A 27,416-nucleotide genomic window follows, 5' to 3' on the forward strand; every position below is an offset into this window, starting at 1 on the left:
AAACATTCCAACAAATAGCAGCACACGTACCTTTGGATAGCTCTGGCGTAACACTTCTTAGTGACGCCTCCTCGTTTACCTCTGGTGTAGTTGGAAGCGCGCTCCCCATAATCTGAAACACCAGATCGTTAAATTTCGTTAAGCCACATGGAAAATTGACAGACAGGTGGTATACGATTTCGCCTAGGTGCTCCGTGGGTGCGTTTCGGCCGTACTGAAACTCGATGATGTGCAGCGCTGTGGTTTAAGGGTGCGGATGCATGGCTTGGTCCCAACTCCCACTCAGAGTCTTTAACATTCACGTTTGAAGCAACAAGTTACGTTTTGAAAACCTTACCTTGATCTGCTACCTTTTTTTCGGACAATGATATTTTTGACGAATTCCTCGACGACTGCTGTCCAAAGGAATCCTAAAAACACACGTAATCTTTCATTGCCGTCATCGCCGATTCAAGTACTTACATCTTCGATATCGGAACTACACATACTAAGAAGAGATCCATCGCTACAAGTACTATGTGATTTTGTGGGGTGATTCTGAAACAAAAATGTTGTTTGTTACGAAATTCTCTCTGATTCTATCAAACATAGACAAAGGCGGAGATTTTTGGTCTGATTTTGGTGGTATTTGCAATTTACGCTCGGCCCTTAAAAAAAGTACATACTGTAATGACTAGCATTTTATATTACGAATCCAAAATTAGTTTTTGAAACTTAAAAAAATCTAACTGAATTTCTTGCTCCGACGCTGAACACAGAAATGGTCAGAATTTAATCAAATTTGGTGGTCCAAAAACTAATTCTGGTTCGTGATTTTCATGAAAGGTAACCGTCCTAACAACTAAGAAGATCATTATATTCACGTTTTGTTCTAATGCCGCCGCAACGCTACGGAAAAAAAATGTTTTCGTGTATTTATTGTAAAACTGAACCTGAACCTGAACATGAACCCTATAATCCACCCTTTGTGCGGAAGAGGCAAGCAAAATTAAAAAAAATATCGGTAGACGCCCACACGGCGGATAGCGTCCAAATTGTCAGGATTGGAAAAAGATTTATTAAACAAAAGTTTTGTGCTCGGTTTTGTGGTACGTTAGCCCTTTTTGGACATGCCTGGTATTTAATAAAAGTCGGTTTCGATTTAATTTCTTTAAATGAAACCCCCCAATAATCCTACGTCTTATAATTTTTTCGTTAACGTTAACGTTTCCGTATATTGTATTAGGAACAGGTGTCCTATCTTCGAGAATTTTATAGGGTATTTCCATAATTGTTACTGCTATCAAAAAAATAATATATGCGTCCTGTGCATTTCTTGGAACAACTTAAAACGCTTAAATAAAAAGTTTGCAATTTCAGAATGACCCTATAGTTTCTTAGTTAAAAGATATGTATACGGGGTTAGGTAACAAAGTTATGTGACATCATTTTTTAAATGAGCACTCTGTATATTTTAATGTAAAAAGATAGCATATTATCTTTTCAAAAATATAACACACCAAGTATATTCAAAAAAGAATTCAAAAGATTAAGAAAAGAAAAAATTGCAAAAAGGTTCCAATGATTTTTAAAAATCCAAAAAATTCAAACAGTTTTTTCAATTTTTTTGATTATTTTAAACTATTCCTTGAACTTTTGAGTCAATTTTGAATTTGTTTTGTTGTATTTTTGAAAAGAGAATCTTCTTAGATTAAAATATACAAAGTTTTCAAAATGAAGTTAGATTCGATAACTTTTTTAGCTAACTATGCATAGCATTTATAAAGAAACTTTTATCTCTTAGCCAATACCAGGGTTATTCTGCAATTGACAATTTCACACGATGCCTGTACTACTTTTTGACAAAAGTAACACTTGCCCTACAAAAATGTCGAAAATGAGACACCATGTACTGTGTGTCCTATTTTACTTGAGGTTGCAGTGTACCTCAACTGTTTTTAAAAATAGACTTGCGGTTTCAGCTACCCTGTGCCACTTCTTTTGTCAAACTTTTCAAAGTTTTGACTTTTTGGGAAGTATCTTACTATCCATGGGAGATTGTAAAAAAAGGTAACACTGTGTATTTTCAATGTTTTCACGTAAAATCCAGTGCCGTAGTTAAAACATGTTTGGGCCACCGCTTCTGAGATTTGATCCGTAGGTATTTTTAAATACAACGCCCCGTATATCTTACAGTCAATTTTTTGCATGGTTTCTCCTGATTACATTGATGTAATACAACCTATATTTTTATATACCTAATTATATATTATCTTATCATATTTTGCAAAATTTTGAAGTGGCAGCCATTTTTATTGATTGGTATCGGCTGCCATGGGTACAATAAACAAAACAAAATCTTCATGAATCCATGGCCTACTATTTACAAACCGTAAAAAATAAGGTTTTTATTTTTGATTCATAGCTAAAATGTAAAAAATATAGGCTGTGAAACTTGTACTATCAATGTGATCAGGAAAAAGAATGCAAAAAAATTGACGCTCAGATTACAGGGTGTTGCATTTAAAAATGGGTCAAATCTCAGAAACGGTGGTCCAAAAATTGTTTTGCTAAGGCACTGGATTTTACGTAAAAGTATTTAAAATGGTCAGATTTTTACCTTTTTTCTGTCTTACATAGATAACATAAAAAAAATCAAACTTTTCGTTTTCACCCCGTATGTCAGAAACAAACGCACATAGATTTATTCTGTTTGTAGTATTAAAAGTTTCACAAAAAAGTAAAAGATAGGAGACCTTTAAAAACAACTCAGATACATTGGTCTGCATTTAAATGACAAATATTCCTGGCCAAAAAACTGTTAACAAAATTGATTGAGGAATGAAATCGGCGGGTTCTGTGATTTCGCAAACGCGCTACTTCTACATGATACGGAAAAAGTAAGCGATTTTGCCATTAACTTACTCCGAAAACGGAATTAAGAAATTGAAAGTTAATTGAGTTTCCTTAATTAAAAATATTTAACAAAATTACATAATTCAAGAAGCGGACATACGGATCATTGATAATGAGAAAAATTTTTAATTACGTAAGATATGAAGAGCGGATGTGCATTCTCAACATCCTGGAATTTCTAGGGGTACTTTCAGGATATGATCTGCAGATACCTAAATTCCTTTCCCAATGTAAAAAGTGCAATTTATCCTCTTCCATCATACGAGTTTGCATAGCGTGCGAATCTCATTAGTTAGTTACCTTGATTAATTTGAACTTTCCGTCACTTATCCATTGAAAACTGTCACTGTATTTGGAATAAAACATTTTAAACGACACTTAACCTGATTAAGAACTTGTAACATCTGTACCACAATGGCATGCATTTCATAACGAACATATGCAAAGATGGAGAGAAAAAAATCTACTTTAACCGCCTGCAGCGACGAACGATATAACTATACACAAAATGTATTTCAAAACTCTTCTATCGCGCGGTAATGAACGCCCCTTTACATTTTAAAACATCAGAAGAAACGCCATTATGTAATACTTAACGCGCTTTCGACTTTTACGATGCAGTTTCATTTCCTAGAACATATAAGTTATTATGTAGTAGGTACTCTTTGCAAAATATAAAGCAGCCTACTTTCAATCTACCTTCAGTGCGAGGTTTAAACAATGGTGTAATTAATTTATTATTAATACTCCGTTCCTGAAGCCTGTGTGGGGTTCGTTCACTTCACTCTTTGTTTGTCGCCGAGCTAATTCTGTTTTTTACAATTTCTCGGATGTACGTATAGGAGGAGAGTATAACGCACAGTTTAATTTTTCATAAAGCCAACGAAAAATTTAAAAACCATGTCGGTACGGATTATTTCATTGAAGGGACATTACCAAAGCAAGATTGCACACTTGAACGAGCCAAACGGCGTCTTGTACATCGAACAGATAGGTGGGGATTAACGCGGAGGAGATTTTTGCAGGGATTCGGTGTTGAGAAGCCGGCGTAGCGTTTAGTGTCTGTACATTTATTTTGAACTTATAAAAGGACCTACTCATGGATGTTCTTCCAGTAGCCAGAGAAACATATGTAAGATCAACTTAACGAATTAGAATCAGAAACATCTCCTGGAACACGGGTTTAAACTAAAATAAAGTGTTGGAACATATCTCTTAAGCTTAGAAGCTCATGTACTTCTTGTAACCAGAGACAATTTACAGCATACTCAAACGAATTAGGAGTACGAAAGCCTCCTCGCAGATTATGTTTTCCAGATACACCTTCAACGCAAAAAAAATGTTTGAACTTAAGATCTTCTCATGAATTATGCACCCTTTGAAGGCTTAGGGCCGTTTGCACCAACAAATTTAAGCTGAGCTTAGCTTAAGTGTACCTGAAAAACCATAGCAACAATTATTCAGAATAGTTGCCATGGATTGTAAGGCTAAGCTCAGCTTAAATTTGTCACGAGATTTGTCACTGCAAACAACCATAAGTCATTCTCAAAAGGTTTAATGACTCATAAAAACTCTAAATCCAGTCCATTAGAAGTTCTTAAAGCAAAACTCTTCAAGGCTCTTAGGGCACAATAAAGGCCCTCTTAAAAACTTAAGCAAATTTCAAAAGCTTCCTTTTGATGACCCTTTAAAACCCTCGTGGTTTGTTGAAGCCTCTTAAAACTTTTTAAAAGCTTTTACAGACCCTGAAAAGAAATAAGATGTTACGCAAAATGGCGTGTTTCATCTGAGTGGGGAAAAGTTTTCCACCGTCCGAACAGCTATTATTCTAAAAAAACTGAAAGTGATTCAAGATTTATTATTTTACTTGTCAGTCGCCTGCGTACGGGGTAAACAAGCGTTGTAAGGTTTTCTTTCTTTCAGGGATTTTGTTATATTTCTCTCTTCTGTTTCGGAATAAATGTTTGTCATTACCAATCTTGTGTATTTGTTCGTGCCAAGTCGATCAAAGCCACCGAATCTCTTAAAATTGAAAAATTTCAAATGAAAAGTTTCAATTTTTATTTGCTTTAAGCTAGTTTGGAGGTGTAGTGACTGCATACCATTGCACACAACAGCAACATGTTAAGCGTTTTATAGCACCAGCATGACAAGTTGATTCGGAAAAACAACCCTCTTACCTCTTGCGCAGCATTATCCCAGTACGAAGGCTAGGACCAATGAGGATCAAATAAATGTATAGGAAGTCTAGACTGTAACTAGCGGAGGGACATAACCTTTTGACTGAAAATGAATTGGTTAAAAATAATTTGTTACGCCTGATTTTTAATTCTATACTGAATTCTTGATACATGCAGCAAAAGCACACTTAAGTGGGGTTAATTGAAAATAATAAGTGGCAAACTACAAAATTCGCATAAAAGGTTCGCGTGAAAAATAGTCTGTGGACAAATATCAGCTTATAAAAGTACGCATTTAAATATGGATATCTAACATCGATCGTGCAATCTGGCACAATTTTAACACGAATTGTTTTTGGTCCAATCACGTCAGGTCATGTAAACTATGTTACCTACACGTAAACGCGAGTATAAATAGCTTAATACCTTATAAATTATAATCCTATAAAAACTACCTTGAACTAGCAATATTACGACACGAAAGGGAACAACTGAATAATAACCTACATTTATGACATTCTCATTAAGATAAAATGGGTTACCTACTTGCAGGGAAATTTAGGAAAATGTCATGTAAAAGGGCAAGAACTTTTGCATAATTAAATCAAGCCCTTAATTCTTATTATTTATTACCTTACTCACATATGATATTTTCTACCCCATAGCTTATCGTAACTGTAGACAATGTACCAATCTCTCAAACTGCTGAAACTTTTGAACAAGGTTCTCAAGAAATAGATTTAAAAAAACACCCTCGTGGTAAACTTTTATAATGAATTTTTCCAAAAAAAGTTAAGACACCCTGTATTTAGCACTTGACACATTTTTAATGCAATTCGACACGAGAAGATAGTCGAGTGGGAAATTTTTAAAATCACAAAAATACCACCATTGGTAACAGAATTTTCTGTTATTCCAAAAAAAGAATGAAACTATAAAAAATAATGCATTAATTAAGATGTAATTAGTTTATTTCACAGTACTGTTAAAATAGCCGTCTTAATTTGCCAAATGAACTTGACCGTGAGCCATGTTTATTTATTATAATTAATTACAAAAAAAAGCTGAATTATTAACCTCCTCTTTTTCATTTTTTTTTCAATTCAAAGACTGTTAAGCGGCGTTACTAAATTAAATTACACATACTCTCACATTAAGCGCGTTAACCTATGATATTTTTGCAATATCCTTGTTTATAATAATTACGAGTGAATGAGTTGCATGTGCGTGTAATTAGAGAAACTTCTATTGTGAATGAGCGGCAATTTTTTTTAATTGTTTGTAAGTATATTTCGTCATTAGGCCCATGCGTCTGTATTCGTCGCAGTGGTTCGATCGTAAACACTGTTGTTTTTTTTAATTGAGTCATTAGTAGGATTCTACGCAATTGCGATTTCCCGTGCCGTGCCGGTTTTCACATGTCAATTTGTTGCAATATCCGAGAAATTAGACTTGCATTTCGGATTATATTGGTACTTCCTCAGAATATTACACTCCCAATTGGGGCTCTATACGCCCCCCTCCATTCCCTCCCCTAAAGGACTAAAGAAAATCAGTTTTAAAAAATAGTGTCTACTACAGACTCACACAGCATCCATTACAATAAAAGTGAAATTTTTATTTTTAGCGCATTTTTTTACTTATTAAATAAAATGTGCTATTGTTTACCCTTTGTCCGCCCATCTGGCCGTTCGTCCGAACCCACTTCAGGAGGGAAGCACTTTGACATTAAAATCTGCGCATGCGCCAAGTTCAAGGTCATTCGATGCGGTTCTGTTTCTGTTCTGTATTAAAAAAAATTCGCTCGTACTCTTATAATTTTTCGATAGTTGTAATTGCTAAAACTACTGCACGCTAGTTTTACCGAAAGAGTTTATTTTTACTGAATTTCCACATTAACCCTTTCAGAAGGGGTTAACGAAACGCAAGGTTACTTTACCTTCGAACAAACCTGCGTTCGCGATGTAACCAACTGCGTTAAATATTCCTCTAGTATTACTCAACAAACAAACTTCCGTACACGTTATAGGTAACTAAGGCGATTTCTTTCCGTAGTTTTCTTTTAAAATGCGTCACGTACAATACTTCCGTACGGAAAATTTGCGAGGTTTTTTCGAATTCGATTATTTATAGCCCTTTTGAGTTTGGGCCAACGGAAGACTAACTTTAATTACGGATTTACTTGAGCTCCTACAAGGCTCAAACGTAAATAATTGAACGTGGTTTACCTGCTGATGGCTGTACGCGCAGTGCTCGAAAAAAGTATTATTTCGAAGCGCGAACTTGACGATCTGATGGTCAAAAACTGAATGTCCTATCGCTACCTCTCCTGAACGTGTCCCTACTCTTTTTTAATTTTCAAACACGCCTACAAAATAGTTCTAATGGGACAATCGGCTTCGTTTTCTTAACCCAATCACGCCCCCATAAAGGCCATTAACCCGTTCAAAAAATACGTAGACTGCTTGACTTGCTCGGTCCCAGTTAGTTGCAGGGAAATCCGCTTAGTGTCACCATCTTCGCACAAATCAGCTGATTACAAGACAGTTTTTTGATTGCAAATATTATTGTTATTGGTTGATGAGCTACGTGGTTGTTTGTGAGGTGTGTTTTTTTCGTTTGGGAATTCTAGATTGAGTGAACGAGCAAAGAGTTGCTGTGAAATTTTATATTATACTCGGAAAATGTGCGAATGAAACCTTTGATATGCACCTTCCCCCAAGGCACCACAGTGAACCAGACTTGGTACGTTGAAGTTCTCAAAGTCTGTGGAGAAGATTCGGCCGAAACACCAGAAATGTAACTGGTTTTTTCCTCACGACATATGATATATTAAATCTACACACATCATCCCTTAAGTAATGCCAATAAAATTTATACAAAAAGCGTTGTTTTTTCCAAACAATTTTCAAACATTCTTTTTTCTTAAGTGAACGTAGTGGGAACGAACAAATCCAAATTGGAGATCCATAGGTATCCATTTGTAATATTTCAAATTCTAGGTAACGGTGAGAGATGGGAGAAAAATTTGTGACTAAAAAACATTCGAAATTTTTGAAAAATCTTTGAAAATAACCGAGATGTCACCGAAAATCTGAAAATGTCAAATTTCGTTTTCACTTTCCCTAGCTTAAAGGTCGGAACTCGGAAATGCACGGTTCACTTCCACAACAGGCTATAGATGTAGAAGCTAAATTAAATAAAAAATTAAGAAGAACTGCAAATTTGAGACCAAATTATAAAAAGTTACGAACCTAATACTTTCTCTTGAGGACCCCCAACATCAATATCACTCAATCAGGGTAACGGATAACTGTAGGTCAGATTGTAATGCTGTACGTTATCGAATGTTACACATTTAAAGCGACTAGAGAATACCCACTTCCTGTTGCGATTAAAAGACCTGGTACCCGCATCGTTCATTATTTCTTTGTTTGTGTACTATAGAATTGATTCGTTACCCCAGATGAAGGCAATAGCTTCACGCATATGTGAGAGCGAAACTATAATTAATGCAGTTTCCGGAGGATTGAGGCAAACGCATGATGTTCTGGCAATTTTACTCTGTGTTAATATCGAGTTTCTTTCGCGTTTCGTAAATGTGGGTAATTAACACCATTTGCCATACGAATCAACGGTCTAATAACGACGCACAATGACCATGTATACCTATATCTACAATGAATCACGAGCATTCCTTCGCAATTTTTGCTTGAATCCCACACAAACTATTCTTAATTAAGTATACAATTGAAACACTTACTTTAACAGTCTTTTCAAGAAGTCCTTCAGTTGCGGTAGGAGAACTGCAGCAGGGGCTGCGAGGAAGACCTTCATCATCTTCGCTTGTGTCACCACGCCCTCTTCGTAATCGCAACCTTTCACTTAGTTCTGTCTGAAACAATAATTTAATTGTTATTTATTTACGTAATTAATCGCACATCATCTTGGGGAAATTATAACAGACTACGTAGCAAATTCGCGATTAATGAGTCACTCGGTAAAAACGACACATAATTTCCAGATATCGCAAAATTTTACGGTAACAGTATGAGATCATAAAGTGCAAGTACTCATTTCAAGCAGAAAGTACGATTTTTTATGTAGGTGCTTAGGTACGTAACAAAACGAATTAAAATTTTCCTCGTGTGTACCTTCAATTTTCAAAGTCTACACACAAATGCTAATTCATCAATGACTAGAAGAGCTGAATGTACAGTAGCACAATTAAGGTACGACATTGTTGCGTCAGCGCATGAAGAACATACCTATAAGTACCAATCGAATGGAACAGAGCCATACTTCCTGTAGAGATAAACTGATACAGCAACATGAAGTGTGGAGCAAAATAACCGTGGCAAAAATGTCAATCCAAAAATGTGGTACATTTTTAGGTACAAATTCCTGTCCACTGCAGTACTAAACAGTAAGCAAACTTGTCATTATTATTTAGTGTGCATGTCGAATCGAAATACTACTTCCATCAAAAAATTCAAAAATGTGTTATTTCTCAAAGACTATGAAGCCATTTAATCAAAGAAGGACATAGTCTCGGACATAGTATAAGATTCAGTGCACGGCCAATAAGCCACCTTGTGTGTTATGAAAAAATTCAAATCTTGTAGCTACTCTCAACCAATTAAACCAAAAGTCGGTCACGATAGGGATATTATGTTATTTTCTAGACTTCACTCTTTGGACTTCATGAGCTGTCTATACATTACGCCAAATTTTTCTTCCCACAGGGGTTAATCGGGGCAGCAACGTAATAAGGTGTGCCTCTTCAATTAATTTGTTTATTTGATAATTTAGGTATTTTATTATGATCAAATCTCATTTTAGTAATAGATATTATAAACATCCGCTTTAACCCCCATAAGCAATACCAATCAGTCACGACAATGATAATTAATTAATGTAAACCTTTTGAAGATAGTACAAATATTTATCTTATCCTGCAATGTGACCGTCTATCGTTTGAGATGTTTATGCAATGAAAAACAAATTGCACCTGATTATAAACGTATAAATCTGATCGGAATTTTGAAATATTCTGAACTGTTATGCGTGCTATGACATTAAACAAAATCCGATGGAAGAGACGTCGATTTAATCTTCAAGTAAAAGATGATGAAAATCAGTGTGACGGATGAATACAAAAGAAACGGTTGTAAATCACGTAAGAAAAGTCAATTGATTGATTGGTTTAGTCAATTACCTTAAAGAAATAGAGGGCGGGCTGGCCCAATAGTTTTCAAGTAACTTAACAATGAACCAGCCGAAAAATATTTATAAGAAAAAACGGTCGGGTAGTACATTGATGTTGAGTAAAAAAATTTTGGTGATAAAAAGGACCCAAACCATGTATTTCAAAGAAATTGACGTCCCCCAAAATTTCAATTCTTTTTTAATCTTTTGTTCTGCACTGTTTGTTAAATACCCAAAGAAAACACAGGAAATTCTGATTATTGTCCCGTCAAGAATTTTTTTGAGTGTCATATCAGTTGCATATTAAACATTTTCATTTCAAAGACGATATCAGAATTTTTTCTCACCTACGTTTAGGGGTAGGAATTTCGCAATGTTTTTTTTAATCGTAAAGGGTTAATATCCTATCGAAAGACGTGCCATCCTTCTTGATACTGTTATGGTTCTCGAGAAACTACTTTTTTAAGGGAATCCTCCAAACAAAACATTTGCGATAATCGGTTTATTTGAAAAAATGTTTGTTTGGGTCACCGCTATCGCTATCACCAGATATATTTGGCTCAACGCAAATGCACCGGGTACAAAACATGGGATTCATTTCTTTTCGCAGATGATGTTGGATGTACCTACAAGGGAGATTACACAGCGTATTAACCCAGAGATAATTTGCCACTGCTACATTCATATTTGACAATATTGTTCAATATTTCGTACAGCTTAAGGGTGGCGAATATCGGTTCAATAAAATCACGACCGTTCGTGTCAATTTTATTTCAGTTCAGGCAAAAGTTCAATTACACGAAAATCGACTGAAAAAGTTTTAAGTGCAGTTGCTGATAAACAAAGCTCGAGCACCGCGTAGTCTAGCGGCACTACATTTTTTTCTCGATTTTTTTACGTCGTCTCATGAAATTTCAAATGAAAGACGTGCGTTATTGCAATTTTTCAATGAAACGAAGATAAAATCCAAAAGCGCCGCTTTTTGTCGTATAAGCATTTTCTATTGGATGGGGAAAACGCGACCGTATCATTTCCGACAGTTTAACCCCCAAGTTTTGAGACTGCTTGAGAAATGTGATTCTAGCACCCTTACCGCTTTTTTAGCGAGTCTTTGATCACAAGAGTACAGAGAGAAACGGAAGTCAGAAGGAAGACAATCGAAATTGGTTGAAGTTTACTTGTCTCCGACTCATCGGGATTTTTTATTTTGTATTGATCTGCAAGTGGAAAATACGATTGAGGCGTGCAGCTGAAAGCACAGAATAAACGCAGAAGTCGTATAGAAGGAATCGAGGAAGGAATCGTTCTTTTCGAGGTTCTTTTCCACATTTACATCTCTACAATAATTCTCAATTTTGAATAATAATCCGTGTGTCCGCCCGTTGATTTCTTGTCCGCTGATAGAATCCGAAGGAACATAGAGGTTTCTACGGGTTTCTAACTTGAAGTAATTCACTAAATCAAAGAAAGTTTTTTTTTCAAAAATATGCTCGGACACGTCGATAAGTATTTTAAATTTCACTATTTTTGATGTAATATAATTGTACACAGGGCGTCCCAAATTTGAGATATGATAAATAATAATCGAGGGGTAAATCGCTAGGCAAAATCGTGTACACCAAACTTCATACTTCACGTATTTCACCAATACTTCACGGACTTCATCAATACTTCACGGACTTCACCAATACTTCACCGAAACTTCATGTATTCCACCAAAAACTTCACGGACTTCACTGATACTTTATGAATTTCACTGATATTTTGCACTGCCCATCCTTTTTTCTAGAGTTCTTGCAATTAAAACAAAGCACTCAAAGCAGTAAAAGATGTAGAATGTATTGATATGAATGATAATAGAGGCATAACAAAAACGAAACGGTAATATAAAGTAAAATAAAAACATACTTTGTTTACACATAGACATAGTAAGTACATAGACGAAATTGAAATGAATCCATTTTTTAATTAATTAAAAAAAAATGTGCTTTTGTTTGAGTTTTGCCCGTCCGTCGGACCCACTTCTGCGGTTTTGAATTACTTTTAGGGGAATGGTCCTAAAGTCCTGGAAATGGTTCACTTCCTATTAATGTAATGGGTCGTGTTAAAATATATCTTTTATTAACAGATTGGATATCTGGCTCTTTAGACCATATAAAAGTCCAATTCTTCTTTTAAAAATTTCATTTCAACAAACAAACAAAATACGCGGGAAAATATTGCTTAGGTCTTGTAAAAGGTATTGTAACATATTACCAGGCTGAACCCAATAAGCAACTCTTAATCCTTTTACAACAGGTTGCATTTTTAGGGGATTATTTTCAAGAATTATGCTAATGGTGTTGTTTGTGGGATAGTATTGACCTCGGGATTGACGTTATAGTCGTAAATAACTCAATGGCGTGGCCAGAAACTTGATTTGGAAGGGGCTGATGTACTAAGTTGTGGAGGGTGCTGAAATTTTAAGGAAAACAAAAGCCGCTATCCACGTGACAAATTTTCGGTCTGACGATTTTATTTTAATATACCTAATAAAAGTGTTATCGAAGTGTTATTTAGCTACCTGAACCTGATGGTAATAAAGGAAAGGATTTATTCGGGATTTATTAAATTTTTAAAAGGAAACAATTTACGATATTTGTACCTACACATAAATACAACGCAAGGACTATCAGTACGTCTACGAGTCGCTATCTCATCAGGGTGTCTGTCGCCTGTGTAACTGTCCTTTTGTTTTGTAGAAATGGGCATCGTTAGTCATTCATAAATAAATGCCATACTTTTGCGGATAAAAAACTTACCTTTCAGCATAGATTTTTTAATTTATGCTTTCAGTTTTATTTCGCAGAAATTTATTTAATTTTACTTCGAATTTTACATAGTCGTTACGACCGTGAATTGAACTACCGTACGATTTTTGTTAACGGATTTGATTATAAACTTCGCCACAACCTCATGCATTTTTCCAATACCTAGTTCGCTTAAACTTCATTAACTTCACCAATACTTCACGCACTTCAACAATATTTCATGGACTTCACCAAAACTTCATATGAACTTCACGGACTTCATCACACTTGTACACCATACTTCACCAGTGGTTCACCCCTCGATAATAATAGTCGATGACATAATATCTCACATTTTTGGACAAGCTGTAAGTATAACATTTTATTACCAATTACCTAGGTACATGGAAAAGAACGCAATTTAAAATACTACTTGGTCCGAGCATATTAAAAAAAATGTTTGATTTATTGAATTTATTCCAAGTTAGAGACTCACATTGTATACCGTAAGATAGAAAGATAAGAGTGAGAGTTTCGTGACGATATCGCTAGTTCATTAGTCCACGCCCTCCTTTATCAAACTTGGGAGGGAGGGGTAGTTAACAGTATGCTAGAAGGTCCCATCTACGTAAAATATGTTTGAACTTACTCAAAGATAGGTACCTACATTTTGGATTTATTTTCTACTTCATTGCATAATAAACAGAAAAGGAAAGATTGGTCGGTCTCTTTTATCAAGAGGGTTTTAAATCTCACTCATTTTAATTGCAAATTTGAAATTTCCACTGCCCTGTTTGGCAATCACAAACCGATGGGAGTTTCATATACAGGGTGGCCCACTGAAAACAGTAAATGCCAATTTCGGTCGTTTAACAACAGTTTTGACAGTAACACTTGAACAGGTATATTTTAATTTTGAGGGGAACATCTAAATTAAATATTACTATTTACGTCACTTCAACCCTGAAAAAGGGGTGGTATACGTTAAGTAAGTATACAATAATTATTCAAAATTACAGAAAAAAATTATTTATCACTTTATTAAATGTACGAAATGATCACCACTTTTTAGGTTAGGTGAGAGAGATCACATTTCTGACAATCCCTGACCTAGGCGTGATCTCCAAATCTCCCACGCAGTAAAACAGTAAATTTCAACAAGTTAGAGAAACCGCCCTACTCTTCAAATTATCGAATAAGCAATTACCCGTCGCACTAGAGGCATCTTAAGGCTCTGCGGTACCCTTGGTGGTACATTTGGTGTATAACTTATTTAAAAAAACCATTTAGAATTCGGCTTCGGTTTTTCGATCCTTAAATAGTAAAATCAGGCAAGTACTCGATTTTCATTTTTAATTTCGTTAAAAATGATTCGATTTTGATGAAAATTTTATCGGACCTTTTTGAGACGATTTCGGATCGATTCCGAGAATGTCGCTACTGGGAAATTCTCCTGAGCGGCTGGGGAGCATCGTCGTCGAGGTGCGCGGGTGCGGATAAAAATTTGTCGAAGCTATACGGTTGGGGTTAGGACGTCGAGGCGCCGGCGCAGGGGTGTAGGGGTAGTTGGGGCAACTTTCGGGGGGGTTAAGAAAATTCCTCTCGCGACCTACGGGGTAGCTGCCATAAGAAGCGAAAAAATCGAAAATTTTAGAAAAAAAATCGTAACTCGAAAACGTTACCGAATTTCCTTTTGGGGTTTTCCGGAGATCGAGGGGGACGGGGAGGAGCGTAATCGTGCCGCGGTAGCGTTCCGGGGAAATTTCGAATTTGGAAACGGCGCGACCCGGAGGGTCGCTCTCGAAAAGGTGGTTTTTCGCATTTTCCAACTTCCACCGAGCCTTAAGGTGCCTTTAGTGCGACGGAATTACCCTAAAAACAGAAAGTAACTAACATTTCCACGTCGGTTCTCTAGATATGTTCATTTGACTTTGGCTTTTCACGAATTAGGGGAAGATAATGAGATAAATCAACGTCAAAAAAGCTTCTCAACGAGTTGTCAAATGACCATCTGCGAGTTGTTCTGTAGTTTAAGGTCACAATGATGGCGGGTGTTACCTTTGGCCGAGACCAAGACTTTTTCATTCATTTAATTCATTCATTAACGGGTATATTTTAACGTATTCATTATTTAGAGAATCTCGAAGGGATACTCAAAGTGACTGATTCAGCTAAAGTATCAATTTTCTACAAATTCTGGTTTTGCGGAGAAATTCACGCTAAATTTGAATTAATTTTGCATCTAAATTCAACGTTTTTTGACTTGTTACTTGGAACCTACGAAAAGTTCGAGTTACTTTAAGATTAGATTAACGATGTCAATTTTGATGTATGTATGTCTTGCGCAAACGTGGCAACAGTTCTTTTCAATTTTACACACGATGGATGCACATCAGAACCTTGTCAGACAAGAAATTTGCCAGCAAAATTTGGATACTTTAAACCTCGCTTTAAACTAAAATGTCAATATTTTTCAAGAATTATCATTGGTGATCAAACGCGAGTGGGATTTCCAACGAAACAAAAACGGATTCAGCGGGAAACCTGAAGCCAATGCATTTATGAGATTGCGAGGGGATTTTGTTCATCGAGTACCCAAAAACAGGCACAACAATTAAAGGCCACTATTCAAAACCTTAAAGCTGTGGACAAGCCATTGATTTTGCTCTAGGTCAAATATTAATGCCACCAAAAAATAGTTTTCCCCCATTTAACCAAATTGGCATTTCTTACCCTTTCTAGAATTCCCATTGTAACCTTCCGACCGAGTGTATATGAGGGGTGAAAGCGATCAAGACTCCACTCCACTGCAATTTTGGAGTGGTATTAAAAAACAATTTTTACTGCAAAAGATTCTCGTATCCCTACAGACATTAAATATGGATCTAGCAAAAGAAAGGGTACCTAATCTCGGGTTTAAAGGAAATTTTTCTTGATATCCGTTTTTGAGTTCTAATCTAAGTTCAGTGAAATTTGATGAAACGCACATACAGTAAAACTCTTCATACTATAAATGAAACTTTGAAACCTTTATCTCTATTAATCATGCTATACATACTTGCTTGTTACACCCTGTTAGTTAGTTAGTTAGTAGGTGAGTCATTCGAAATAAAGAACGTGCGATTTTCGTTCCATAGGCTTGTCAAAACAATCGAAATTTGCCCAAATATTTCGAAACATTTTCAAAATTTCCTGGATAGCACATTTTATTAAAAACTTAGGTAAACATTGCCGATATTTAGTGTTCTCGTATCTCGTAGTATTTTTTTGTTAACTTTCGACTTCCATAGCTGAAAATTTCGGGTATTTCAATTCTTGGCCCACAGTACCTTCAAGAAAATCTACGAGTTTTTTCTTGGTTTATAACTAAAGAAATCCATTTGCTTAAAACAGAACGATTGAACCTAACGGAGGTCGTGCGGTGGAAATTGATTAGCACCAGACTCGTGAAGGTTACCTACTTTTTTTTAGAATGGAACCAGAATGGAGTTGTATTTTACCAAATCTAATAAAACTCTGGGTTCAAAATCGATGACCATTTCAAGGTAAACGAAACGTACGGCCGGAAATCATTAAAGGACGTGCAACTCGCATTGATTTTTAGCGGGACAATGTACTATTTAACTATTATATCCAGTATAACTATATTTGTGGTATATTTTCAATTTTTATCCCGAAACTAATCTCCCACTTTCTTATTTATCATATGCGTTTCACGGTTTGTGTTGCCACACCTCATTTTTTATTTAAATCTTAAAAGTGTCATGAGTCAAGGGAATATATGAAAATTTCAAAGTCCCCGGATATTAGAGTGGTATTCTCGGGAGATTTATTGTCGTGCACGCAATTTTCTTTAATTTTAGCGGTTTAAAATTAATAAAGTTGAGCGAAACCTGTCTGTTTTGACTGGCGGCAACGAGGCACAAACAGACAGAATTGCAGACTCCTGTGATCACCCGACCACTAAAACCACTTGTCGGAATGCGTCATGTTGAAAACATAAGTAAAAACCGCCACCCAGACGTAGAATAAAAAGGCAAAAGAGAAACCGATTGCATATTTGCGGGGATGATTTACAAAAACGGGCGTTTTTACTATGTGAAAATACTTATTTAATTACTGTGGTATTTTTTCCTAATTGCCTGAAAATTTTGCGAGGCTTTCTATTAATAGCTTGGAGCAGCTATCGATTGCTCGAAGACTGAGGAATAAGGATTCGTGACGCTCGCGTGCAATTTTTAGGGTTTCCTGTGTGATGGTCGCATATTTTGTTACAACCCCCCCATACTCACTCATCAAATTGTTGACGTAGAACAACTTGTTCAGCTTTTCTGTTCTAATACTTTCAAATGCGTGCGTGTTATTTGATAACATCCGGAAACGCGACACTATCGGCTTGTATTTCCTATACGCGCGACGATAAGAAGTTGTTTCGTGGCACTTAACCCCCTGATGGTACTTACCCAAATTCTACAGAAAATATTTGTGGAAACCGGACGATTTCCGCTACCTCCCCAGCACCGACCTTCAGATTTGGCACTCACTTTCATTTCTTCACCCTTAACTTTACACTCATTTTTCATTCCGCACTGAAGACTGCGACGCGACGCTCCCCGACACTTAGTTAGGCACGCACCGCGTCGACAAAGGAGAGGACTTTATGGAAACCGCACAGGATATTTTGTCACGATTTCATGAAAACGCACGGAAGTCGGTTTCTAATCGTCATTTCAGAAAACGCTCGGTTCGTCATTCACTTGCCATCACGATAGCCGCCGGTCAACGGCTGCCGTCTCGCGAAAAGCACTTTTCACGGAGGACCGAGTAGAGAAGAGCACCAGCACACGAGATGGTCGGTCTCGGCCGTCTTCACAGCGTAAAACAATAAATCCAACTGACCGTTCAAAGTATTCAAACTTATTCCCATTTAATCCGTGCACAGTTTAAACTTGTTTGACAACTCGACTTCGACCTGTTCAAGTCTTGTGTAACGGCACTGCCACTGACTGAATGGCCGCCTCGAGCTAGTGGAGCACAATGAGTTCGTCGCATTAGTCATTCAATTGTGGATTTTTTTAATTAGTTTTTAGTAGAGGATCCTTTAGGCATTTACATTTTACGTACAATGGGCGTGATTTAATTCAAGGACACGTGCCGCAATTACCCCACGTTGTCTGTGTTAGGTACTTATTTTCCCTGGAGTCTGGACAATATTTTCAGATATTGTCACTGTCTAGAGAGATGGAAAAATAAACAACCCAACTCAGCCCTTACATACTATTACCTACATTACATATCACACTAAAACAAAAGTGATGTGTTCTTTGTGACCAAACCTGTACATCTCGTTATTTATTCCCAAGAATTCTTAATCTCACTTTCCTCCCTTTGCTTCCGCTATCTTCTACGCCTCCTTTTTACCCCGTTCACTTTTCACTGCATTAATATCTGGGTCAGCTTTGCTAAGGCCTCTTGACTGGAAGTTTGCAGACGCTCGATTACTCGATACCCATGATACTATTTCATTTATATCATGCTCGATACCACCACCTGTTTCGTTGCGGGGAATAAGCCCACCAGCCCACAAAAAAGTATACATTTTACCGTTTACGATAGCAGTATGACAAAATTACATTTATGTACTATTTACTGGATTTTAGAACATAAAATGCGACTGAGTCCAGTGTGATGTTATGAATAACAAGCCAGCAACAGATTCTGCATATTTCTTCTGACGTTAGCAAAACGATAACGACACAGCAATAAATATGCAAAAATATGCATATCAATGGATAAATCCTACTTAAGGGTGTTTGGATCCTAATTAAGTAATTATAATACATGTTGCGATTAATAATTGTACACACAGCATCCCTTAAAACATGCCAATAATAGAAGTTGTGCAAGTGTGCACAATACCGAAGATTTTTAACGCATTTTGGATTTTTTGTTTTTATTTTGTTCGTCAGTCGGTCCAGATCCATTTCTGCGGTTTTTAGGGAAAATGACCTAAAATCCTGAATTTTCTTCTAGGTAACCTATACGCAGAAGTTGTCTCAGAGCCTCCCCATTTTTTGTTAAGAGGGACCACTCTCCCCTTTACAAAATGATTTACTGAGGTGCTGATTTGGGAAGTAAAGCATCTGTAAACTGGTACGGAACTGTCAGTAACTTGGAGTTGTTTGTTCCACCTACATTAATTTAAGAAAAACGACCAAGTTTGAAAATTAGTTCGAAAAAAATAAAGGGCACTGCAAGCCTTTTCCTATTGTTAAAATTAGTTAGTTCAGGTTTCATATTTATTGTACATTTTGATAATCAGATGAACCTGTTTTCTATCCAATATTTAAAAGTTTATTTACAGGGTGTTCATATACATCTATACAGGTCTAAAGTTACAACATTTCAAATTCGTATATCTCAATTGTTTTTAATGGGACACCCTGATTTTTTGTGTAATCCTTTGACTTATTCAATAATTTTCATAAATGATGTCCTAAAATATCGTGATATTCATAATTATAAATAAATAATAATAATATACAACGTTACATTATTATTTATGAAGTCAAATGCAAACGCTTGGACGGATGTGGGTTAGCATTGCTATCTTGGTAACTGAGAGAGTTACATACGTTAAATGAAGTCATTTCAATGCTGAATAATTTGTCGAAAAGAAATTTAAACATTCCTCATCCGGAGATATAAAAAAAATGAAAAAAATGTTTGCGAGTAAATAGCGCATTTTCCACGAATTGTACAGTACTTCAATAGTAGCAATGTCAACTTTATACATTTTTTGGAAATTTTACCATACATGCTTCTAGTAAAAAAGAAAAACATAGCGCACATAGCGCGTAACGAATTTTATTGTAAACACTTTTAATATAAAAGTTGTGGGGTTTATCATAAATCGCTAGAAAATCAGAAAATGTAAAGTAAAGAAACAAAACCACAAAGTTAGTAAAACGGTCAAATTTGTAATGGAACGCCCTGTATATTTACCAAAAATTGAAAGATCTTTTCTTTTTGACTTTGACAAAAATATATAAGATGTTGACGTGCTTTTATTTGCATTTATAGTATATTATCAAATTCTTTTACCTAATCGCAGTTGCCCTAAAAAACAAATGACCAATATTATTTATTATCAATTAATATATTATTTTTACCCTGAAACTAACCTAAACCAACTTTGCTTTGTAATAGTGATATTCAATATACAAAATGCAGGACAAAATAACCAAAATATACAAACATATATTTTTGAAATCAGAAAGAAAAGATCTACTAAATTTTTGAAAAATATACAGGGCTTTCCATTAAAAATGTGCCAAATTTGCATTTTTACTAGCTTTGCGATATTCATTTGATTTTTACTGGCGATTTATGCTAAACCCCACAACTTTGTTTTTAAAGTTTTTTTTAATCTTTTACAATAAATGCAATACGCGCTGTCTAAATATACGAAATAACCCTGTACCGATCAATACATGGAAAAATGCAATAAAGTTAGTCGACTTAGGGCGAAAACCTTTTCACATGTTTCATTTTTAAGTAACTTTTGATATCAAACTTACTTCTTTTAGTACAGATCATTTTCAAATCTTTCAGAATTGACGAGCAGACATTGAAAAATTGTTAGTGTGCCTTGGTTTCGTGTATTATGTGTATATATGTTTAGATTTAGGGCCGGTTTTACAATTACACTTTTACGCAGAATAAGATATCCTTGGAATAACTGCCATAGCAACATGTATCTCATTGGTTGACACCATTGTAACCAACGCAACCGTCGACAATTATTCTAGGTATAGCCTATTCTCGGTATATACCTGCATTGTAGAATCGGCCCTTAGTAGGAAATGCAGTATTTAACATCGTACGTGCCCAAACACCCTTTTGTTTCGTGCCGAAAGTATTTATGTTGGTTCTATAAGTCATTATTAGCAGGTTTTAGTTTCCAATGGTATATTATGGATGCTATCATCCCTCCTTTACAAATTTCGCATTGCGTCATTTAGCTTCAATAACGCTATCCTTGGATTCCTTACCGCAATGATGCCAAACTTATGTTACAATTTGAAATAGTTAATTGGAATTTAAAAACTTTTAATCCGCAACTCTAAAATGCTAAATATAACTTGTCACTTACGATATGTAGTTTGTTATCAAAACTCTCTTACTCGGTATCATTGGAATGTTATTGCGTCAATTTAAACACATTTTGAGGTTCTTGCTTTAGGGCAATTCGTGGTAACCTACAGTTTCACAATGTTTAAACCGTTATTTATTTTAGAACAGCCTTTAATTATATAAGCGAATTCTTAATTAGACGCAAATTAAATCAATGTGCAAGCCTTATTCTAGAACATAATCAAAAGTTTACTTGTCGCCGTTTAGGAATGTCAAACTTTACTCATTGAAGTCGTAATTGCACGGTTCGCCGCAATATTGTGCCTTTCACGTAGAAAAGAATATAATTAATTTTTTTTAAAATTGACCTTTATTTTATGATCGCTAAAGTCCTCCAATAAACGTAAATGTTTTCAGGCTTACATGGTAAACTTCTACAAGTTATCTGCTTGTAAACTTTGATTAGTATATACACCGTGGAGAAAAGTTACGCTATCAAAGAGATTTTAGAAATGGAAATCCCTGGGTTTTTTTGATTTTTGAAACATTTGTTTTAAAATATTTTTCGATGTGTATATAATGTTTTTTTAATCCGAAACTTCGTAGTGAAAGGAAGATGTTGATATATTCTTACAGCCCTTTTTATCCTGAATTCAATGACTATAGCACGTAATAGCTGCATTCCTATTACGGACCCAAGATTTTTTTGTAAAAGAAAAAGGGTTGGAAAGAGCGAACAATAAGATATTAATAGTGACAATGTTCGGAGAAGAAAAAATATATTGGGAGGGTAATGGGAATTGAAATGAAAAGGGAAGTTGCATTCAGGACACTACAAAAGACAAAGGGAATGAAGAATGCGATTCTCAAAGTGGCTGAGAAAGAAGTATAGGTATTCCCGTAAACAAAAGTTGTAATTAATTCGCCGTTTGCAACCGTTCCCGTCAAGATATTTCAATTATCTTTGTTGCGCCCGAAACCTCTTGTCATTTGGAAGACGAGATCGAAATGATATTTTAGAATTTCAGCTTCGTTAAGTCATTATTAGCAGGTTTTAGTTTCCAATGGTATATGAAAACGAGCATGAACACTGCAAGGCGATGCGGGTTTACGCCGTCATCAGTTTGATAAGAGACCTTTTGCCGACCTGAGTAATTCCAAGAGACAATGGGGGTTAATTAAAAGTATGAATTTAGAAATTTCATTTCGCATTGTCAAGTGAGCATAATTAACAGTAGCTAAGTTAATGAGTTACAGAAACAGCATCTGATTAAGCCGTAAGTGGGCACGCGCTCTTAATTAATTTGCACAAATTACAGATTTTTAGGGTGTCAACAGGCCGCACAATGAATTAAAGAAGTTTTAGCTTTTGGACGTTCTTACCCCAATACACTGGGCTGGTTGGGAAAACCGACGTTCCCTCCATGGAATGAGTTTGTGAACCAATTTCAAACGAGTTCTTTATTCTCTACCACATGTCAACACCCTAGCGAGAAAGAGATGGTTACAATTTGAAATAGTTAGAAATTGGTTCACAAATTAGTGACGCAAGGCTCAGCTTGGAAACGTGAAGTTTTAAAAAAAGTAAAAATGAGTTAGTTCGATGAATGAAATCCGCAACTCTAATTGGAATTGCTAATTCCATAAATGCGGGGCTAGGTTCACTTGGTCGCACACTTGAGCACCACTGTTGACCTTTGGCGTATGTAACACGGAAGTTTGCAGTTATCAAACTGTCGTCACTCTCATGAGATTTTTAGGGAAGGTTTGCAACAGACTCAATGTTAAGTTTCAGCCCAACTTATCCATCGGTTAATAAATTACAAAACGAGGAATGCTATACATATCCTGCGCCTGGAGGGACAATTTACCAAAAGCGTCTCGCAAAAACAAAGAGTAATTAAAAATTTACTGACCTAAACACTAAACAGGTTCTTGCTTGCCAAAGCCAGCTATCGGGTTTACAACCACTACATAAAATTTACATATTTTTTGACACTATGCAATTCAGAAAGAACGTGGTAACCTACAGTTACTCAAGTTTAATTTGTAATTTCGCCTTTTTTTGTAAATCGCAGTAACTACCAACCATATTAACATAAACCGTTATTTATTAAGTTAGAACACGTGCCTTTAATTATATAAGCGAATTCATATTATGTTTAATGGCCATAGACGCAAATTAAATCAATGTGCGTGTAAATAAGGGAGCCTTATTCGTAAGTTTAGAACATAATCAAAAGTTTACTTGTCGCCGTTTAGGAATGTCAAACTTTGCCGCAACTCATTGAAGTCGTAATTGCACGGTTCGCCGCAATATTGTGCCGAAAGTTAAAATATTTCACGTAGAAAAGCGCTGCGGAATATAATTAATTTTTTTTAAATTTTGATTGCGGCAACCACCTACACCTTTATTTTATGATCGCTAAAGTCCTCCAATAAATTTTAAATGTTTTCTAGGAGGCTTACATGGTAAACTTCTACAAGTTATCTGCTTGTAAACTTGCCTGGCAAGATTAGTATATACACCGTGCCCGAGAAAAGTTACGCTATCAAAGAGATTTTAGAAATGGAAATCCCTGGGTTTTTTTGATTTTTGAAACATTTGTTTTAAAATCGGATTTTTCGATTTTACGAATTATGATTTTCCCTCCTAAAACCAATGGGCACACACACCAACTTTTAAGGTGGAGTTTTTTTAATCCGAAACTTCGTATTTGTGAAAGGATCATCAACTTCATTTTTTTTAAATACGGCCCAGATGTTCCGATATATTCTTACAGCCCTTTTTATCCTGAATTCAATGATCTATAGCACTTTATGGTTTAATTGCGGTTTAGCGGTTTTTTTCGGGCTAATTAAGAAAATTCCTATTACGGACCTATACAAGATTTTTTTGGAAGAGCACGTAAAAGAAAAAGGGTAATGGAAAGAGCGAACTATAAGATATTAATAGTGACAATGTTCGGAGATGGAGAAAAAATATATTGGGAGGGTAATGGGAATTGAAATGAAAAGGGAAGTTGCATGAAGAGTCAGGACACTACAAAAGACAAAGGGAATGAAGAATGCGATTCTCAAAGTGGCTGAGAAAGAAGTATAGGTATAGGAAAGGAACAAGAGCAAAGAAGCCAAGGATATCATTTCAAATAATTGAAAAGATGGAAGGGGAAAGTATAAGCGGTAAAATACGGCAGAGGGAACAAAGAAATACCTACGACTGACCGATGAATTAAGAGAAACTAAAGGGGCGAGGTAGCAATGACTGCTAAATGAACGCAAGGAGATAGAAAAGCTCGATCGAATAGGAAGGCACGACATGGTGTTCAAGAAAGTAAGAAAACTGGTATGGGATAAAGGAAAAACGCAAAGCAAAGATGGAAAGGTGCTAACAGAGGATAACCAAGTACTGAATTGATGGAAAGAATATATGGAAAAGTAATACAAATGAAATGAGAATCTAAAACTAATAAATATAGAGGAAGATAAGGGTGGGAATATTTTGATGGCAGAAATAAAGGCGGCTATAATAGATATGGTAAGGCTGCTGGGATAGACGGGATAGTTTCAGCATGTAAAACCCGCTTAATGCCTTATTTTATAGCGACAGGTTTCCTTCCTCATGGATACAGCAAACAAGTTTATCTACTTTTGAACAAAATCTTCATGTACTCCTCAATGCCAACTGACAAAATGCATTGCTTAAATAAGTTCGAACTAAACTTGGCGCTCACCCATCTGCCAAAGTTATCTTTCCGCATTCCGATCTTGGATATGCATCTAATTTCCAATGAAGATTTATTCAAACTTTTCATTATGAAGTAAGTATCATTATTTGCTTTGTAAGTGATAGAAAAATCCTAATAAAATGTCAATATTTACATGTCTTATATAAACCGAGGTCGTAATGCTATTTATTTTCAACATTATACTTTGAAAGTCAAGTGAATCGGAATGTGATCACGTATACTAAAACCATAATTAATTACTTTTAGAAGCACATAACTCTACGTTCGAACAATATTGCCAATAACGCAATAATTTCGAATGTAAAATTTAAAGATATTTTAGTATCCTCCTCCTTCTGATGCAAAATGCCACCGATATTTCCTGGTTTATTTTAAACCAGAATGTCAAGTAAACAATCACCTTTATGTGTCACGGCATTAAATACACCAACACAAAGTCGATGGATCCACTCGAAAGCCTACGGAAATTACGTTTATAGGGAAAACGTTCCCGTTTATTGTATAGATGACATGACAATGTTGATAGAAGCGTCAGAGTAAGTAAATTTAGCTTCGAAAGGAAGAAAATGGAGCCTCTATTCAGTTATCAATTTGCACATTTATGACCCACTTTTAGTTAAATCGTTTTACATGACGGCAATATTACAAAAGAATCGGTTAATTAAAGAATGGGCAACCAATTAGATCATTCGGTCAGGTGGATTTATTACACCCCCGAACCGCCACGGATTGTTGCGTAATGTTTTGTCTTAGTCACAAATCAAATTCGCGGGATTAAATTTATGAACCGAATTAACTAATTCAAGGCCAAAAATCAAATTAATACAATCTAATAATGGATTTTTTCGAGCCGATTACACTAATATCAGTGAGAATCAATTACGATTCTGTACTAGTCCGGTCTTTATTATAATTGGAAAATAATTGAGACAAAGAAGTCAAAGCGCTTGCTATGTTTTCTATCCCTGAGGAATGGCATCCTCACCAGGCGCGTCCCCATGTGGCGGATGGGGAAACGACCGAAGTGAGTTAGCATAAGTGAAAGGGATGAGGATGCTGTCCCACAAAAGAAAGGAGGAAATCAAATAAAGTGCCCTGATGGCACGCGGTACTCTCTCGGCACAGACTAGGAAGCTTTTTTATATAGGAAAAAAATGGGGGAGTGGGGTGAATATCGAATACAGGCTACAAGAAAGACAAAACGTGACTACGAGAAAATAAATCCAACACATTCCAGGTGGCAAACTCCAAAGACTCTTACAACATTGGAAGGAGAGTAGAATCGTTTCCTTGAATACAATTGAGAAGGGTGCAAGTGACTGCAAAAAAAAATCTTCCGAGCTTTTGCTTCAATCACACTCTCCGAGATCAACGACCCTGGCTCAAAATGACACGGGCGCACCAATTACTCTACGCACTAAGATGTACTGACTGACAGCCCGTTATGTAGGGGTTGTGGTGAGGAAGAAGAAACACCACACCACGTCACTTGCCAATGTGCATCCACAAAGGCAAGGGAACCCCTACTTGCAAATGATTCTCCCTACCAAAATCCCGGACTTTGTTATTTTGTTAAAGATACAGGTATTTTTGAAAGGTAGATAATACCGGGGACCACAATAGACCAAAAGGTCGCATTGCATGAGCCAACTGGGACCACTCCTAGCACTATAATAAGTAATAAGAATGTTCCTTTTCAATCCTTTATACCCAAAATTCGCATATCCCCAATCATCTGGTTTTGGTCGACATCTTCTTTTAGTTGCAGGTACTTTCTGCTTATGAACCTGCCATGTGTAAGTCAATTGATTATCACTTTAATGGATCTTCAATATCTAATTCTTCAATTTTATGATTTTCCTTCTCATCTCAATTTTCGAGAGCAGAGATAACGAATGATTTTTGGATCATCGAGTTTGTAGATCTTCTTCAGAGGTAGACGCGTTTAACATGATACAAACGTTGAAAGTTTAGATTGTAAAGCAATATCGTAGTCGACGAAATGTAAGAAAGAGACGACAAACTGCTGTTCTTCGCACTTCCACTAGAGGAGTCATGGAGTTTTCTTACGAAAAGCACAAATGGGCGCATTTATTTCACGCAGAGAGAACTAAAATGGATAAGGACTTTTAGTTTTTAGCAGATCAGTACACGTTTTCATAATTTGCAGAGTGAACGATTCAAATATTTAATGTTAAAATATACCAATTGTCAAAATTAATGCAATTCAATAATAAAATTTGCACTACGACAGATAAAACATGTGATTGAGTCCACCTTTAAAAATGAAAGACAGGATTGATGAATGTATATTGTACACCTAGTGCCCGCCTATTAATTAATTCTGCAATATTCGCATACAATGAGCGTCTATCCTATACAGACATTTTTAGCTTCTTTTCAAATATTCCGTTCCACTTTCACGTTTCAACCAGTTTTTTTGTCTTCTTTATAATCTA

General features: G+C 35.9%; 1 protein-coding gene across 3 annotated transcripts in view; it reads right to left on the reverse strand.

Moving 5' to 3' along the window:
• Positions 1 to 27,416, reverse strand: part of LOC116168089 — a 73,931-nt gene that overhangs the window by 3,761 nt on the left and 42,754 nt on the right. For 2 of the 3 annotated variants that reach the window (XM_031483755.1, XM_031483754.1), the window contains exons 6-10: positions 8,839 to 8,970; positions 463 to 537; positions 338 to 410; positions 165 to 289; positions 31 to 112 (exon numbers count right to left, since the gene is read on the reverse strand). In XM_031483755.1, the coding sequence (XP_031339615.1) occupies positions 31 to 112; positions 165 to 289; positions 338 to 410; positions 463 to 537; positions 8,839 to 8,970 (487 nt within the window). Of the gene's footprint in view, positions 1 to 30; positions 113 to 164; positions 290 to 337; positions 411 to 462; positions 538 to 8,838; positions 8,971 to 17,535; positions 18,032 to 27,416 lie in introns of those variants that run through there. The other variant, XM_031483756.1, reaches the window with a different exon arrangement.

The sequence above is a fragment of the Photinus pyralis genome, unplaced genomic scaffold (assembly GCF_008802855.1).
Source record: "Photinus pyralis isolate 1611_PpyrPB1 unplaced genomic scaffold, Ppyr1.3 Ppyr1.4_LG4, whole genome shotgun sequence".
In the NCBI taxonomy this organism is placed as follows: Eukaryota; Metazoa; Arthropoda; class Insecta; order Coleoptera; family Lampyridae; genus Photinus; species Photinus pyralis.